Here is a 15205-nt window from a genome sequence, read left to right on the forward strand (position 1 = left end):
GAAGATTAAAGAAATTGTGAAAGCTTCTGTCCTCCTAGTGTTCAGAGTGTCAAAGTGTTAAGTTTTATGTAACTTAAAGCAATTCTGGTGTCTAAACACCTTTTGCTGGTCACCTGTTCTTGCTTTTAAGGCTGATGGATGAGAAAAGACCTCACGTGTTTCTCTGATTAGCGTCTGGTCTTGCTAAGTCCTCAATTCTTAGTCTGCATCTACTCACGGCCTCGGAGCTGATGTGTGCGAAGGACGGCACGTTGAACAGCCCCTGGATGAGCTCTGGGGACACGCTGGCTCCCAGCCACAGGAACATGCTCAGCCCGTTGGCCAGCAGGAAGGCCCCTCCCTCGGAGAGGCGCTCCTCGGAGCAGCGGACGGCGGCTGGCACCGCGTCACTCTTCAGATCCAGGCTGTGCTGTGGGGCAAAGACACAACAGCTGTGGAATTGACTTGAAAAGTAATGACTGAAAGGCTTGGTACATCCTAGTGGCTCCTCTCCAGGTAAGAAGGGTTAGAAATCAAAGTGAAAAAAACACCAGCGACTCACAATTGGCAGCAGCAGGGGGTAGAAGAAGAGCTGTGTGTCAGCCACCCCCATGGCCATGACCAGCTGGCGGTGGAAAGCCCTCTCATCCGTTGGGATTTCAGGTCTGCTGGCCAGCACACAGCTCTTCAGCAGGCAGTTCATGTACACGGGCAGCACCTTCATGGTGTCTGGCAGGATCAGCTGAGAAAACAACACATTTAATAAGAATCCAACAGAAATTATTTGCTGTATAAGCTGTAGTCGCTGTCTTGGCTGCTATCATCTCCCTGTAACACTGTTAATTTTTGGGGCGCTCCCTGGAGAATAGAGGAGAGAAATAGTGGCCCACAATAAGTGGCTCTGGTTTTGACATATTTGGTCCTCACCAACAATGGTGAGTTCAGTGCCCAGGCTCGTGGTTACTGGCAGCACCTCTGGGATGTAAAAGTCTGAGTCTTTCTTTGAGTTGAATCACTAAAACGTGACTGAATAAATTAAATGGAAACAAATCAGTCACTCTGCTTAGTCAAAAATTAGAATACTACAACCATCTATAACAACATAAGAATTAAAAATGAAAGCTTTGTGAGTCAGTGTGTAATTCAGCAGGAAGAAAAGGGCTGGCTGTGCTCCTTTGTGTGAGTACCAGCATCAGTTTCATCAGTGGCATTGCCTTTTGTTCCAGAACAACAGTTTCTGTGTGCTCTAAGTGCACCCACTGAATCCCACCTGTCATTAATTCTATTTGAAAGAAAAGGACAAGTCTGTCCAGAAATTTTGCTTTCTGGCTCTGCTGATGTTGAGGGGTGGTTGTGCACTTGTGGCAAAGTCTGGGTAGGTAGGACTGGGTGTGGGTTTTACCTGGCTGACAGCTGCTGGGCTGGCACAATTCTTCTTGTAGCAGGCCAGCATGTGAGCAGTCTGATTCATCAGGATGTCCCTGACTGTCTTCAGGGGCTGGCTCAGAATGGCTTTAAAAGCTATAAGCACAGAATAAAAGTGTGTGTTAAAAAAGACACTCTCTCTGCTGCTAGTTTCTGATTTTACAGACCTAAGGGCTGAGGCTGCTTTTCAGTCTCTTCTACAGACACCCAAAAACCCCATCAAACCCCCAACACTGCAGTAGGACATCCATTGCCACTTACTGTACCTGCCCAGTTCTGTGTATTACCTACACACAAGTATTACTTTCATGGCAGTTTGTCTAAAATAGGTAATTATTTGTCTTTTCAATTTCATAATACTTCAGGAATTGCTCAGGCATGGAGCAGCAATTTATAAAAAATGATTTCTCACTAGGTAATCATGTCAGCCCCCTTTTCTTCCCTTTCATCCACACCAAAGTAAAAAAGAAAACAAAACTGCTCTGTGCTGTACCTGACTTAGCAAAGAAGTTGATAAGTGCATCAGTCTCACAAGCCCTGTAGACATCAGCTAACTGGGGGCTGCAATTCAAACCGATGTTGTGTATGCGGATTCGCCTCTGCCCACTCATCGAAGTGTACAGGACAGCACACTGCAACAGAGGCACAAAGTGTCACCACGGAGCCACCTTCTCTGGGCACAGAAGGCAGATGACACCTTCTGCAGCCAGGGCAGCCTGGCAGTGCTGCTGGCAGCTGTAGCACCAGCATACCTGTGGCTCCAGGGACATCTATCAGACATTACAGAATAAGTTATTATAATTACAAAAAGTTCTATAGTCCACAGAGGGGGCAGTGAGATTTAGCAATAGAGCTGCTCTTGAATAGAGAGGTCACAAGGAATGCCACAACAATAGCAATTGCCATGTAAGTAGCAAAGAATCTCTTACTCCACATAAACTTAATTACAGTGAAATGGAAAAAAATGAACAGCTGATGAGGTCTCAGTGAGTGTTTAGAAAGGATTTGGGTACCCCTGAATAGAACATGCAGCACAGATGTAGGGGAACACACTTTTAACTAGTGGTGTTATGGCACAAGAGCCTGTGTAAATTCTGCCTTGTTCCCATTACTCCTACACCATCACTTCTCTGCTCTGGTTGCAGAAGGTCTTTCTTACCATTTTATGGTATACATGAATTAGGGTTTTTTACCTGAATTAAGGCCCCAGTATCTTCATTCAGTTTGTCATCATGTTTGAACTCCACTGTCACTGCTTTGTCACAGTCAACCGCTGCCATCTCCACATCTGTGGTGTTGTTCATGTAAATGGCCCCAAAGAAGTCTGTAGCCCTGAAGCCTGCAGCCAGATTAAAACAGAGCATTTAATTTAAAAATGGCAAATTAAATTGCCATCACTTACTGAAGCAGGAGCCATTTCCCCTCAGGGAGTCCCAACAACCGTCTTTGCTGATGGCATTTGTGAGAGCTGGAGAAAGGGAAAAGCTGTGACTTGGACACCCTGAGCTTCTGCACTGCTGGCTTGGCTTCTGTCCTCCTAGTGTTTCTAATACTTTCTCTAATACTTGCATTTGAGCCAAGAATGAATGAAAGAAGTTGTATAGACACAGGAATGTCATTTGAGTATGAAAATGAAGGCACAGGTCAGTGTCCAGCAGCAACACCTTTTTATACAACCTCCTTGCAGTCCATGCTGTGTGCAGAGTGAGCAGAAGCCTTTCCCAGACTTGAAAATCAGTTATTAAGGAGGTACATACAGGAAGTACATGTATGTGTATGTACATGTATATGTATACAAGTACCAATATATACACACAGGGCCATGGATTTTGTCAGTCTATTAAATGAATTTTCAAGAGGTACATAATGAAATTAAACCAGCCTGATTTTACATGTGATTTGCATGGCACTACATTATTTCAAGTTCATTCCCATGGGTCGTATTACCTGTACTTGTCCGAACCCTCATTGTTGCATCAAATCCCATCTTCTTTTGAATGTCCCTCCTGAGGTCACTTAAGAACTGGGGGCTGTCAATTTCGAGCTGCAAACACAAAGCAGAAGGTTCAGAGGTTCAACACCAAAGGGCAGCAGCACAGCAGTGCCCCAACATCCCTGCCCATGACCCCCATCTCCCCACAGCAAATCTGCTTAAAAAAGGATATCAAATGTGATTGCTCTTCTCAGTCAGGTATATGCAAGTGTCCACCACTCATCACCAGGCCTGAACATTAACTGGGCATTCCTGCACTTAACCTTTCAGCAAAATTTTAGGATGCCAACCAGCTTATTACTACTTCAAGATCCAAATTTGAGCCTGATGAAACTATTTCAAGATCCAAACTTCAAGATCCAACTTGCCATTATTAAACTTGAATTTTATCCCCTGGAATGGATAACCACGTTTTCCAGACTCACTCTGCTTTTAAGTTAAATGTCCAAGCACACACTGAAATGAGATGAAAAACAACAGCAACCCCCCAGCAGTTACTACCTGGAAGGCAGGAAACCCGCACCACTGACCTGGAAATTGTTGTACTTGTACAGTGTTCCACCGGTGTACATTGTGACAAGGCCCATGGAGGCTACATCCATGTACTGATTTGGGAAGAGGAACAAATTCACACAGCAGCCATTGGCCACACAATCCTTGGCTAAGGCCTCATAATTTCCCTGTGGCTGGAAGAGGGTCTGCACAGGAATAAAAAATACAAGTGCCATCATGTTAGAGAGTAGTCACAACTCAAAGGGCCAGATGAAGACACAAGGATGAAGTGGAAGTTTGAAGTGAGGCATGGCTATCATCAAAAACATGCTTCCCATGCCCATGGATACAGGGAGCACCTCAGTAGGTTCTTGGAGAACCCATCACTACAGAGGCATCATGTAACCAAACACTTTTGTGTGAAAGAAAATAGATTAAAAAGGATCAATGCCCTCTTAAGAGAAATGCAGTGTAACAGCAGTCCCCTCTTTGCTCAGAGCAGAAAATACCTTTTCCTTATCTGTATTGAGCAGCTTTTTGTCATCTCTGTTTTTCAGCTTCCCCGGTGCTTCCGCAGTTGGCAGAGAAGAGTGGAAGATGAACAATTTCCCAGCACATTCTGCAGCCTGTTCCAAAGACACCACATTGGCACGGTTACTGCTGCAGGGTTAACAGGCCCACAGTCACACTGCGGGGCTCAGAGAACAGCGGCCACTTCCCGCAAGCTCCTCAGAGGGCCAGAATTCATCTCCAGCCTCACAGCCTGATGGAATAACCCCATAAAAACGGGGCTTTTCTCTCAGGAAGCAGCAGCCCAGCATGCAGGTTTGCTGGCTGAGGCATTCCAACAGCACTTTCTCCAGAGGCAAAAGGACGAGCTCCTCTCTTGGAGACTTTCCAACTGGACACAAGCATTATGCAACGGGCACCAAAATACAAATACTCAGAGTGGATCAAATTTAAAGGAAACGGAAATATTCAGTTCAGGCACACTGGTGTTCCATACATTGTTATACATGGGTGACAATTCCACCCCTGTAGCAGGTTCCAGATTGAAACCTCCACTGCCAAGATGCAGACACAAATCAGAAATCGCCACGTTCACAACATCTTCCACCTTTCAAAATAAGCTGTGGCATTCTGGCAAAACAGAAGTCTCTCCGCTGTGGCAGAAACACTCCTGAAGGCAGCACCTGACTTTTCAGACAGCTGAAATTCAACCCTGATATTTCAAGAACAGTTACTTTTGATCACCAATGACAAATTCTTAAACTTCTTCAAGAAGACTTCTGCTGAAGGCTGAAAGACTTCCCAAATAGCTGTTTGTCCTGATATGCATCAGGAATTATTGATATCGGCTTGACAAAATTTCTAAAATATACATATTTTTAACACAATCCATTTATTCTTTTTAGACAATAACTGTTTTCTTCAGCAAAGGTATTTGCAGATCAATAATTCAGAGAGAAAATCCTTACACATTATAACTTAAAAATCCTGAGCTAAATAAAATGTTTAATTAAGAGCTGCTTTCTTTTATAGCTGTCATCAAAGGAAATTTACAATTAAGGCCCTTACATTTGTTTTGTAGAAGTCAAATATTAGGAAAATGCTCTGCACACATACCTGCTGGTAATATAAATAACAAGAAAGCAGCTATTAATTCAATATATAAAAAATATATTTGAGAAATCTTCATTTTTGTTTTGACAAATTTATGTACTCAAAGTTCATGCTATTCACAAAAAGCTCCCAAATCAACCATTTTAAAGCACCACTGGCTGTGCTCTGCCTGTACAAATCTTGTGGTGAATCAGGGTGGTGTGCATTTAACTGGCAATGCTCCACTGGAATATCAGCACTCCAGGGGATTTCCCAGATATACAGAAAGCATCTGAGGAGCACCTCGGGCTGTGGATTCCCTGCCAGCTGTATCCAAGCTGGGAGAACTTGTCAGTTATAGGAAACCCTCCAGCCACGGCCTGATTCAGTCACACACAGATAGTTTTAAATATTCTGTTTTGTAAAACAAGTTTTGCAGAAGCAAAAGAATTACCAGAGCAAAGTCTGATGTTATTATTATTATTATACTAACTTTCCTGCCCTTCACGTGTGCAAGGACTGGATATCTGTGCAAACACAAGAGTATTGATTTGTTCTGCAGCGGTTACTAAACATGTCTTTATTTCTCTTAAATGCTGAACAAGAAACTGACTCCTGCTCCTCATCTTCTCCTAAACATCCCTCATATGAGGAATAGACTCTGGGGACTGGTTTCCCTCAATAAGAACATCTGGGAACAGATGTTATGCTTGTCAGTTCTCATTCTGCACTGCGGTTGGAAGGTACTGTTCGAATAACGGAACATTAGTGCTGGAAACAATCAACGACCTTTTTTCCCCTAATTTCCCATTGTGATGGGACTGGCTTTCAGCAAACCTGATTTCAAGCTGCTTCTCTGACAGAGAGGAATGTTCTAACCTTTAGTGCCTCCATGCCAGCCTGGATAACTGGAGCGAAGATGGTCTCACTCTCGTTAGTGTCTGCAAACAACTCCGGAATCTGGTCCAACAAACTATGAAAGAGAAAGGATCAGTGTCTCAACTGGTCAGTGTAAGGCAATCCCCAAACACACCTTGCCTTCACACAGGAAGATGCTGATCATGAAAATTTATAGTGCAAAAAATAATACAGATTTTCCTTGTTCAATTTCTGAGGATCCCAGCCAGAATAAAAGAAAATATGCTTTTTTTTTTTATTTCCATGAGATGCATTGTTTCAAAGCTTGTAACTTAAAGGAACAGGCAATAAATAAAAAATAGCTAACCATTAAGTAGTTCTGGTGTGCTGTAAGGACTTCAGAGTCCTAAGATCATATCCAGGCACTCATTATGTGCATTGCAAGAGGGAAAACACCATGTGGCTCAGAGCCTCACCCTCCTCCCAGCTCTGAGGCAGCACAGCTGAAAGGTGGCTTACACCTGCCTACATAACCTTTCCAGTTTGGCACCGGAAGGCCGTGGCCATTGCTTTTTCTTTGCCTCAGAGGAGCAAACACAGGCCTTGAAGCATCTGCAGGCTTCTGAAGTATTTCAATAGATACCTGTATACCCCCAAACCCAACCGATTAAAAGACATAATGCACATCATAAGCATTCACATCTTACTCTCATGAAGTATAATTGTACTTTACTTGGTAACAACTGATCGGGATTCCTCAAAGTCAACAAGGAAGCCATCCAGCAAAGGGACAAAAACTTCTGCCACATCTGTGACCACCATCATCTGAGGCTGAGCTAAGCTGCTCTTTACATTGAAGAAGTGGAGGACCTTGTTATAAGTGACAAAACCAACTCGAATTGCTGAGGATGCTTCTTGCTCTTCTCTGTAAGAAAAACAAAACCCAAGTCATTATAATTCTGAAATCTGACCTTGCAGTAAAAGCATCCCTTCCACATGTAACACAGCTCTCTGGTCATTATCGGTACAGGGAACAACAAAGCAAACAACAACCAAGCAGAGGTAATGGCCTCAATCTTTGCCTTAGGTCACATTCAAACACCTCGATAAAATCAACTGCTCTATTGTATACTCTTTAAACAAATGTAATAAATTCACATCAACCGATCAATTGTGCATCTCATTCAAACAGTCAAAAATCCCAAAGATAAAGAATAAACCAGGCTGACATCATAACAAAGAAAGAACAGCACAATTAGTTATGGAGCTCGATGAGGACTTCTATACATACACCACTTTGCTACTTCAAAGAGAAGCATCCACATCACCCCAGTCCCAAAGGAGTTACACACCAGGTGTTGGGACCTTTATTCCAGATATTGCTCTTACCAGTGTCAGTCTGCACTGCCCCACTTCCATCAAGTTCTACCATTGTTTTAAGGGTTAGCTTTAAGCAGCCAATTGTCTCTGTAGCTCACACTCTAGTTATTTTTGAAGACTCACAAGGAGAAACCTGACCCATATGCACAGAAATGCATTCAAATACTTTTTGGTTTTTATTTTAAATTATATACCTAAAAATCATAATTGCATAACTCATTACTCTGGTTTTCTGAACTCATAAGCACAATTGTACAAACACATTTCTCAGTATTTGCCAAAATTAAGTCAGGGAGGGGGTTCTTGTTTGGAACACAGGTTTGAAAACATCTGCTGTAAAATTTCAGCAATTCTTTTGCTGCACAGATTTCTTTGGTACCCCAAGTCCTTCCTCTCAAAACTACAAGCTCAAGGTGAATTCCCTGCAGAGGCCTTTTCCCTCGTGTGGGAACAGCAGAGTATTTCTGCAGGTGTCTTTGCCCAGCAACAGAAAATGAACACACAGTGACCTCTGTGTCTAAGCAACATAGTAAAATTTTCACCATAGATTTTGGTGGAATGCCTTATGTTTGTCTTCTTTTAAATTAATATTGTTTAAGCCAACAGAAAAATCTGAGGAAAATGAAGGGCCTGACTTTTTTTTTAATTGTTTTTTTCAGCAGACATGAAAACTTCAGCCCAAATTATTTCACAACAGATCTCTCAGAGTGCTGGTGAGAAGGATGAGTACGTCTCCTTTGTGATATGGATACATTTGTTTTCATTCCTCCTCTACTTGCCCCATTCAAGTTTCCAAACTGCCAAATGCTTTTTGTTACTCCATTCATGCCTCTTATTCTCTTCAGAGTCATGACCAATCCTGAAGGAAAACTCTGAGATATGTCTGGGATAATATCAAACACTTGTGTCTCCAGTGTAATCTTCAGTGAAAAACTACTTGAGAGATGGCCTTACATGGGCATCTGATAAAATAAACCCCACCCAGGACTGCAATTTCTTTCCGGCACAGGGATCCCAGAAGGCTGTAAGGAAAAGATTTTGAACATATCCCAGATTGTCCCAAGGATGTCACCTCCCACCCTTCCTCACACTGCTCTCTCCATTTCTTAAGTCTGTTCTCCCTCTGCAAGCATTGTTATTTAGAAAGCATTTTCTTTTTGGATGTTTTTTTAATATGCCTTTATATGTAGACAAGAAACATCCTGTCTACTTCATTTTTCAGTCTTTCACTGCTCTCATTTCCCTATATGTCTGTGTTATTTAAACTCTATTGAAAACTACACTAACACTAAAATTGACACTAAAATACACTAAAATAATACACTGTCAATAATACTGAAGACAAGTAACACTACTGCTGTGTGTTTCATGCTCACAAAGCACACATGCTCTATTTCATAAAATGGTTGTTGCTTACAAGATTTGTTCTCTCAGATACAAACCAGGACAGAAAAGTCTCACAGTGCAGCAAGAAGCTTTTAAAGTTTTGCTAATTAACAGTAAGTGCTAAAGATACAAGGCACCAGCAGTATGGCTTTAGAGAGACTGGCTGCTGCTGAGTATTCTGGTTTGAGTGTTTCCCTGTTTAGTTCAGGGAGAAAAGCAGGGTCCCGGCAAACACAACTGCTGCCAGTGAAGTGGAAGCTATGAGCTGTGACTGAGCTGACAACACCACTAGAGTTCACTGCAAGCAAGGAAAAGAATACAAGCTCCAAGTGCAGTAGCATGGCATATTCTTTCTGTTCGTACAGTAAGCCCAAACATCCAAGTGTAACAATTGCCAGCAGCGTTAAAAATTAACATTTGGTCCCTATCACTTAAAACACTCCTGTTCTGGAAATTCTGGCATTTTCCACACCTTGGCTTTGCCTTTCAACATGCAAAGCTGCATGAAAAGTGCAGCCTAGTGAGTTAAGCCAACCACACTAATGCCTCTTTACCTTGGAAGTTTATCTAGCAGAGTCTTCAGTTCATCACATATGAGTTTCACTAGGCCACTCTTTATGTTTCTGTATGATACATCAATCATGAAGATAAAAGCTGGTGGTTTAGGAGGCTTCTTGTCCTACACGGAAAAAAAAAAAAAAGGCTATTTACAAGGAAAATTAGACAGTGTCCTGTTATGAGAAAAAAATTTAGAGGTGGTACCATAAGGCAATGCAAATACAGTGTTCAGTTGTTTAAAAATGCTGTGAATCGTAAATAGTAACTACTGCCGAGAGCTGACATGTATTGGGTAAAGTCCAGCCCTGGAATAGAATGCTATCCCTGGAAAACAGCATCCTAACGGAATAAAATATCTAAAGGGTAACAGTTCATTAGATAACATGAAGCACCAACTTTTCTGCTGGAACTCAAGTGTTTAAAAAAATTTATATTTTGGCTTTTTTTTCTGTACCCCTGCTTTCCTTGGGGAGTTCCTCTTATCCACAGTGTAAATGGCACACAAATCATGCACACACTACTGATACAAGTCTCTGTAAGTGAGAAAAAGTAAGAGGAAGGTTTGCTAAAAAAGAAAAAGAGCAATGCCAAGAGATGTACCTAGGAAGTTAATACAAAATGAACAGAGCAAGAGTAAACATGACACTCCCTAAAACGGGTTTTCTTAATTCCCATTAAATGAGTAGTAGTCATTATTTGGCATCAAATTCAGGACAGTTTTTCATTACAGTTTCACTTCCTTCATACAGAGTTCTGTCCTCTTAAATTATACTTGTTAAACTAAACCCTAGAAAAATTCCAGTTAAGGAAAATCAATCTAACCCTTCAATTATGACTTATCCTTAGTCCCTGGCAAACTTTAAACTAAACTGAACACTATACCCTTGATCTCACTCATTTGACTCACACAAATCAGGATTAAATCCAGCAAACCAAAACCAGGCAGTATCTTTCAAAACAGTTCTGTTTACTGTACTTGGATGCTTGTTTCAGAAACTGCACCAAAAACTGCTTCTAAATTCTTCTATCAGATCAGCATTTATAAAGAATCTCTAAGTTCTGACAAATATATGGCAGAAACAAGGACTTGTGCGCTCACCACATCCGCTTAGCAGGAGTGCAATAATGCAAACCAGCTGGGATTTGTTAACATTCCTTGTAGCTGTTCATCCTTGTCATTTGATAAGCACAAAAGGAAATGACTTCTCAGTTCTGGTCTTGTACTGGATTTATAAAAGTAGGGAACCAGTGCAACTTGGAGCCAAATGAAAAAAAAATTACATTTAATGACTTAGCATTTCCAGCGCAGAGTGTTATTTTGTTAGAGATTTTTTTTTTAAACGTTGCAGTAAGTCTGGGGATGCATCTTTGTAGCAAGCAGGCAGACCAGAACGGATAACCTGTAGAGGAAACTCCCTGGCTTAAGATAGGTGGCTAAAGTTGAGGCTTCAGAATTTGATGGAACTTCACTGGATGTACACTGAGTGTCCCACACTGTATTTCTGCAACATCTCTCCGCAATTCTTTCCTGCTTTGGGGTTTAACCCACGTTTCAATCAAATCTTACAGGTTAGCTCAGAGATCTCACTGGGTTTTGGAGCGGTGCTCTAGTGACCAAGTAGACCCAAACCTTTTCATTTTCTCCATACCAGCAATAATTTGATGGTCCGAAGAAGATACTGGTAGCTACTTCAAGATTTTGTAGGATCCAGTTGCCTTTTCTAACCTTATGATGGCCTCAGCTCCACTCACAGGAAAAAAATTCTGCTGGATTCCAGCAAGAACAGAAAAATATGTCTGTGCTGCAGTCAGATGAAGTCACATTTGCAGTTTTGTAAAATGAGCTGAGGTTTGAAAAGATTAAGTAATTTATGCTTTCAGAAGTATCAAATAGAGTTCTGTAATAAAACCAACTACAAATATTTAGAGTACCATGAGTGGGCTCTGGATTGAGTTCTTCAGTGAGTTGATATTAAAAGAGAGAATCAATCCCAATGTAACTTATTGGTCAGAATATTAAGAAGACTCTTGCCAGGAACAGATTCCAAGGTCAAATTCCCTTGCTAAGGTTTTGGGTATTAGGAAGGCTATTTAGGCATGTGTTGGTCTTCAAAATCAGTAGAAGACATACATCTAAAATGCAACAATGCACCAGAATTCCAAAGCTATCCCCTGAACATAGCAACATGCTGGTAAATGTGCACGTCTCACTTAAAGACTGATGATCCATGATTTTGCTGCACTGCTTGTTATTCTTTCTTGCATCATGTTCTGCAGCACAAAAGAACAAACCATTGTATTGTCCACACCTATCCATACTTCCTAGAACGTTCCTGGAAACTGATATGCAGCTTACAAGTGCATTTAGTCTGAGGAGCTTGTTTGCTTTGCCATAACACTGCACACTGGTGTGCACGCTGGCAGTACTCACTCGGCAATAATCCAAAGTAGCCACGTATTCGTAAGATCCCAGGGACAGCTCAGGCCTCTCATAGTGGTCTATCCGTCGGCCCACGTGGTCCAGGTGTTGAAAGAAGAATGGGGGGACTACAAGCCAACACAAGAAGAGGAAAAAGCATTTGTAACTGGGGAAACAGAGGAACAACCCAACACATTCTCCCAGCGGATATACTCCAAAGCAGTAAGAAATGAAGTGGGTGCACCAACAATTTACACAGAGCCAGTTCTATGGTTCCTCAATGAATACATACTCAGAATGCTTATTTCCCACATTTTTGCCTGTTAAAGTGCATATGTGTGTGAGTGAGAGGAATATCAACCTAGTTTCTTAGCCATTTTTAGTCCTTATCAATGATTTTTTGTTTCAGTAAGTGCTTTCTGACTAAGACACTGTAGCAATACCAGCATGATTTAAAATGATACTGCAACTTAAATGTCTTTCTTAAAGTGCTCCCAGTGCATCTAAATTTCCCTTTATGAGAGTTTAAATTGTTAACTAACGATGAAATTTATTATCTGCTATGCCTGCACAAACATTAGAGCTCCAGGCAGCAAAGCAGTTGGAGGGAGTCTGACAAGGTTCACGTTTCAGAGTTGAAAAGATGACTGTATTAGGGAAAGCACCATACCCCTGTGATCCAGCTGAGGAAATCCAGCTTGATACTAATGTCTAGAAAGGCTAGTTCTGGCAAAGATTTGGGATTTCGCCAGGAGCACAAGAACAGTTATGAGCCACATGCAGCACACTTGAACAAATATGGCATGGTATCTTCTGTGAAAACCAACACTTGTCACAGCAAGATTAATAGATTATTTAACCATTGCACCCACAGTCATGCACAGGGAGAAGCTAACATGCATCTAAATATTTGCTTCTTGCTGTAAATTTGCATTTCTTAAAGAAATTAATGTTTTCTTTCAGCACAAAAATTGCTTTCAATTAACAACACAAGCAGTTCTGCATCCTGTGTTGTCACACAATTTTTAAAATAAAGTTTTGATCATACCAGACTGGACTTCATGAGTCAGCATTATTTTTCATCTATTTTTTTTTAAACTGCACTGAATAAACGTTTCCCTCTACTATTCTTGGGAATTGATTTTTTTAAATTTGTGAAATAAGTCTAGTTACTGCATCTCCCTGAACTATTTTTTGTTAAATTGGCAAGTCACGAAAATAATTTTAGAGATAGAGTTTCTTTTTAGTTTTATGGAATTGATTTGAATCCCAGATTAGAGAAACATCACTCACCATCATTTATGCAGTTACAAAACCCACACTGGTACCTCCTGCCACCTTCAATGAACTGCATGAAGGGACACATGTAAGCTTTGCAGCGGTTGCACCGGATGGGGCCGGTCTCCCCATGGTTTACGAGATAAAGAGGTGTCTGTGGAGGAAGAGGTACAGAGAGAGAGCCATGTCAACATGACACCAAGGAGAGCTACAAAGAGTTAATTAAGATTTAACTCGTTACAGACCACCTGATTAAGAGATCATTTAATTGTTCAGTACTCACACGCACAAAAGCCGTTGAGCCCCAGAGATCCCCTCAGGGGCTACATTCACAAGTTCACAGGCTATATTCTGATGTTTATCAGAAAAACAGGAAGGATTCAGACCAAAACCCCACAACATTTTGCAAGCATTGGGGTTTAGGGCTCCAGACTGATTTTCTACAGCAAAGGATAATTTTTACAGCTCACTAAGAAAAATCTTCTGGAGTCAGGTATTTTGGCTTCTGTCAGATGAAACTTTTCCTGAAGAAATCTACAGCTGCTTGTCAGTCGCAAAAGGGTATTTGCTGAGAAAGCCCTTAATATTTTGTCCTAAATGCTGCCTCCCGTGCTGCCTTGTTACATGCTACACTCCAGTTTAAATGATGTCAGAGTCATCAGCTAGAGGAGAAGATTTAGGAGAAATACTAATATTTATTGAAGGAAAGTACATACAGCAAACAAGTACAGTACCTCAAGCACTTGTCAGTTTAATTACACTGTCCACGCTTGCTTACAGCCCCTGCCAAAACCCATGGCTAAGGGAAGACATTTTCCAGATGCCTCTTTCCATAAAAACTGCAGCTATTGAAACATTCCTGTGATTATTCTCAGAGTTAGAAAAGTCATACTTGAAACCGTTGCAAAAACGGACATTTGCTCAATTATTCATGAAACACTAATTTAATTTTTTTTTTTCCTTACTCCCATCATCCCCAGCTAAAATTCTCAAAAGGCAGGAATATGACATGTTCAGAGTTTAGACACAGCAGATCCCTACAAGAAGAAAAATGCTGACAATGCCTTTCAATGCTAGCACATCACACCATCACATTCCTTTTTTTTTTTTTAATAATTATTCTGTCTCTTCTTAAGGAATGGGTGTATTTCATCTACTATACAATTTATTTTTTACTGCTGCATAAGGATGCATTTCACCAAGGATTTTCTACATAGAAGCAGATTTTTACTACATGGGTTTTAAGTGCTCCCTCCTGCTCCACTGAGATCTTCTTTTACTTTGTGTTCCTTCCTCTTTGCAAATTGAGTTTAACCCAAATTAACCAATAATGCCAGCTGGCAAATATCAGGGTCATTTTTCAGACATGAAAGCTTTGGCCATGAAACTTGCTCATCAGCCTCAATGGCTTAATAAGGTTTAAAAGTTCTGGGTTTTGTTCATTATTTGGCAATTTTCTGATTATCATTCTGCTGTATAATTTTAATGAGACCTGGATCTGGTTTGCAGTTAATATTATCATAACATCTGACCTGGTATGGGAAAAAAACAAGACCAAACCAACTCCTGATGCATTTATACACATTGATGCAGTAACTTTCAACCTTGGTTTCATACATTTAACATTTAATATCCAAGAAAAGTTACTCCCCAAAAGTGTTCACATTTTGACACATGAACATTTTTACATAAAAGGCATAAAACAAGAACAATCAAAAAACAAATGCCATGAAGTTCAGAGCCCAAGTATCTACATTCTTACACACATGTGTTGTATTCCATTTTATTTAAATGGTATGCTCTGTCTCCCCCCTCCAAAATGTATGGTACATTCT

At 41.0% G+C, this 15205-nt stretch overlaps 1 protein-coding gene across 5 annotated transcripts in view; it reads right to left on the reverse strand.

Moving 5' to 3' along the window:
* The window catches only part of SEC24D (SEC24 homolog D, COPII coat complex component), a 95834-nt gene that overhangs the window by 2265 nt on the left and 78364 nt on the right, over positions 1 to 15205 (reverse strand). For all 5 annotated transcript variants that reach the window (XM_041398921.1, XM_041398923.1, XM_041398922.1 and 2 more), the window contains 13 exons: positions 13386 to 13524; positions 12105 to 12220; positions 9670 to 9794; positions 7083 to 7274; positions 6371 to 6464; positions 4399 to 4515; positions 3928 to 4095; positions 3352 to 3448; positions 2598 to 2743; positions 1898 to 2036; positions 1382 to 1500; positions 542 to 721; positions 218 to 409 (listed from right to left, as the gene is read on the reverse strand). In XM_041398921.1, the coding sequence (XP_041254855.1) occupies positions 218 to 409; positions 542 to 721; positions 1382 to 1500; positions 1898 to 2036; positions 2598 to 2743; positions 3352 to 3448; positions 3928 to 4095; positions 4399 to 4515; positions 6371 to 6464; positions 7083 to 7274; positions 9670 to 9794; positions 12105 to 12220; positions 13386 to 13524 (1824 nt within the window). The remainder of the gene's footprint in view (positions 1 to 217; positions 410 to 541; positions 722 to 1381; positions 1501 to 1897; positions 2037 to 2597; positions 2744 to 3351; positions 3449 to 3927; positions 4096 to 4398; positions 4516 to 6370; positions 6465 to 7082; positions 7275 to 9669; positions 9795 to 12104; positions 12221 to 13385; positions 13525 to 15205) is intronic.

This window comes from Onychostruthus taczanowskii, unplaced genomic scaffold, assembly GCF_017590055.1.
Source record: "Onychostruthus taczanowskii isolate IOZ18803 unplaced genomic scaffold, ASM1759005v1 scaffold150, whole genome shotgun sequence".
NCBI lineage: Eukaryota > Metazoa > Chordata > Aves > Passeriformes > Passeridae > Onychostruthus > Onychostruthus taczanowskii.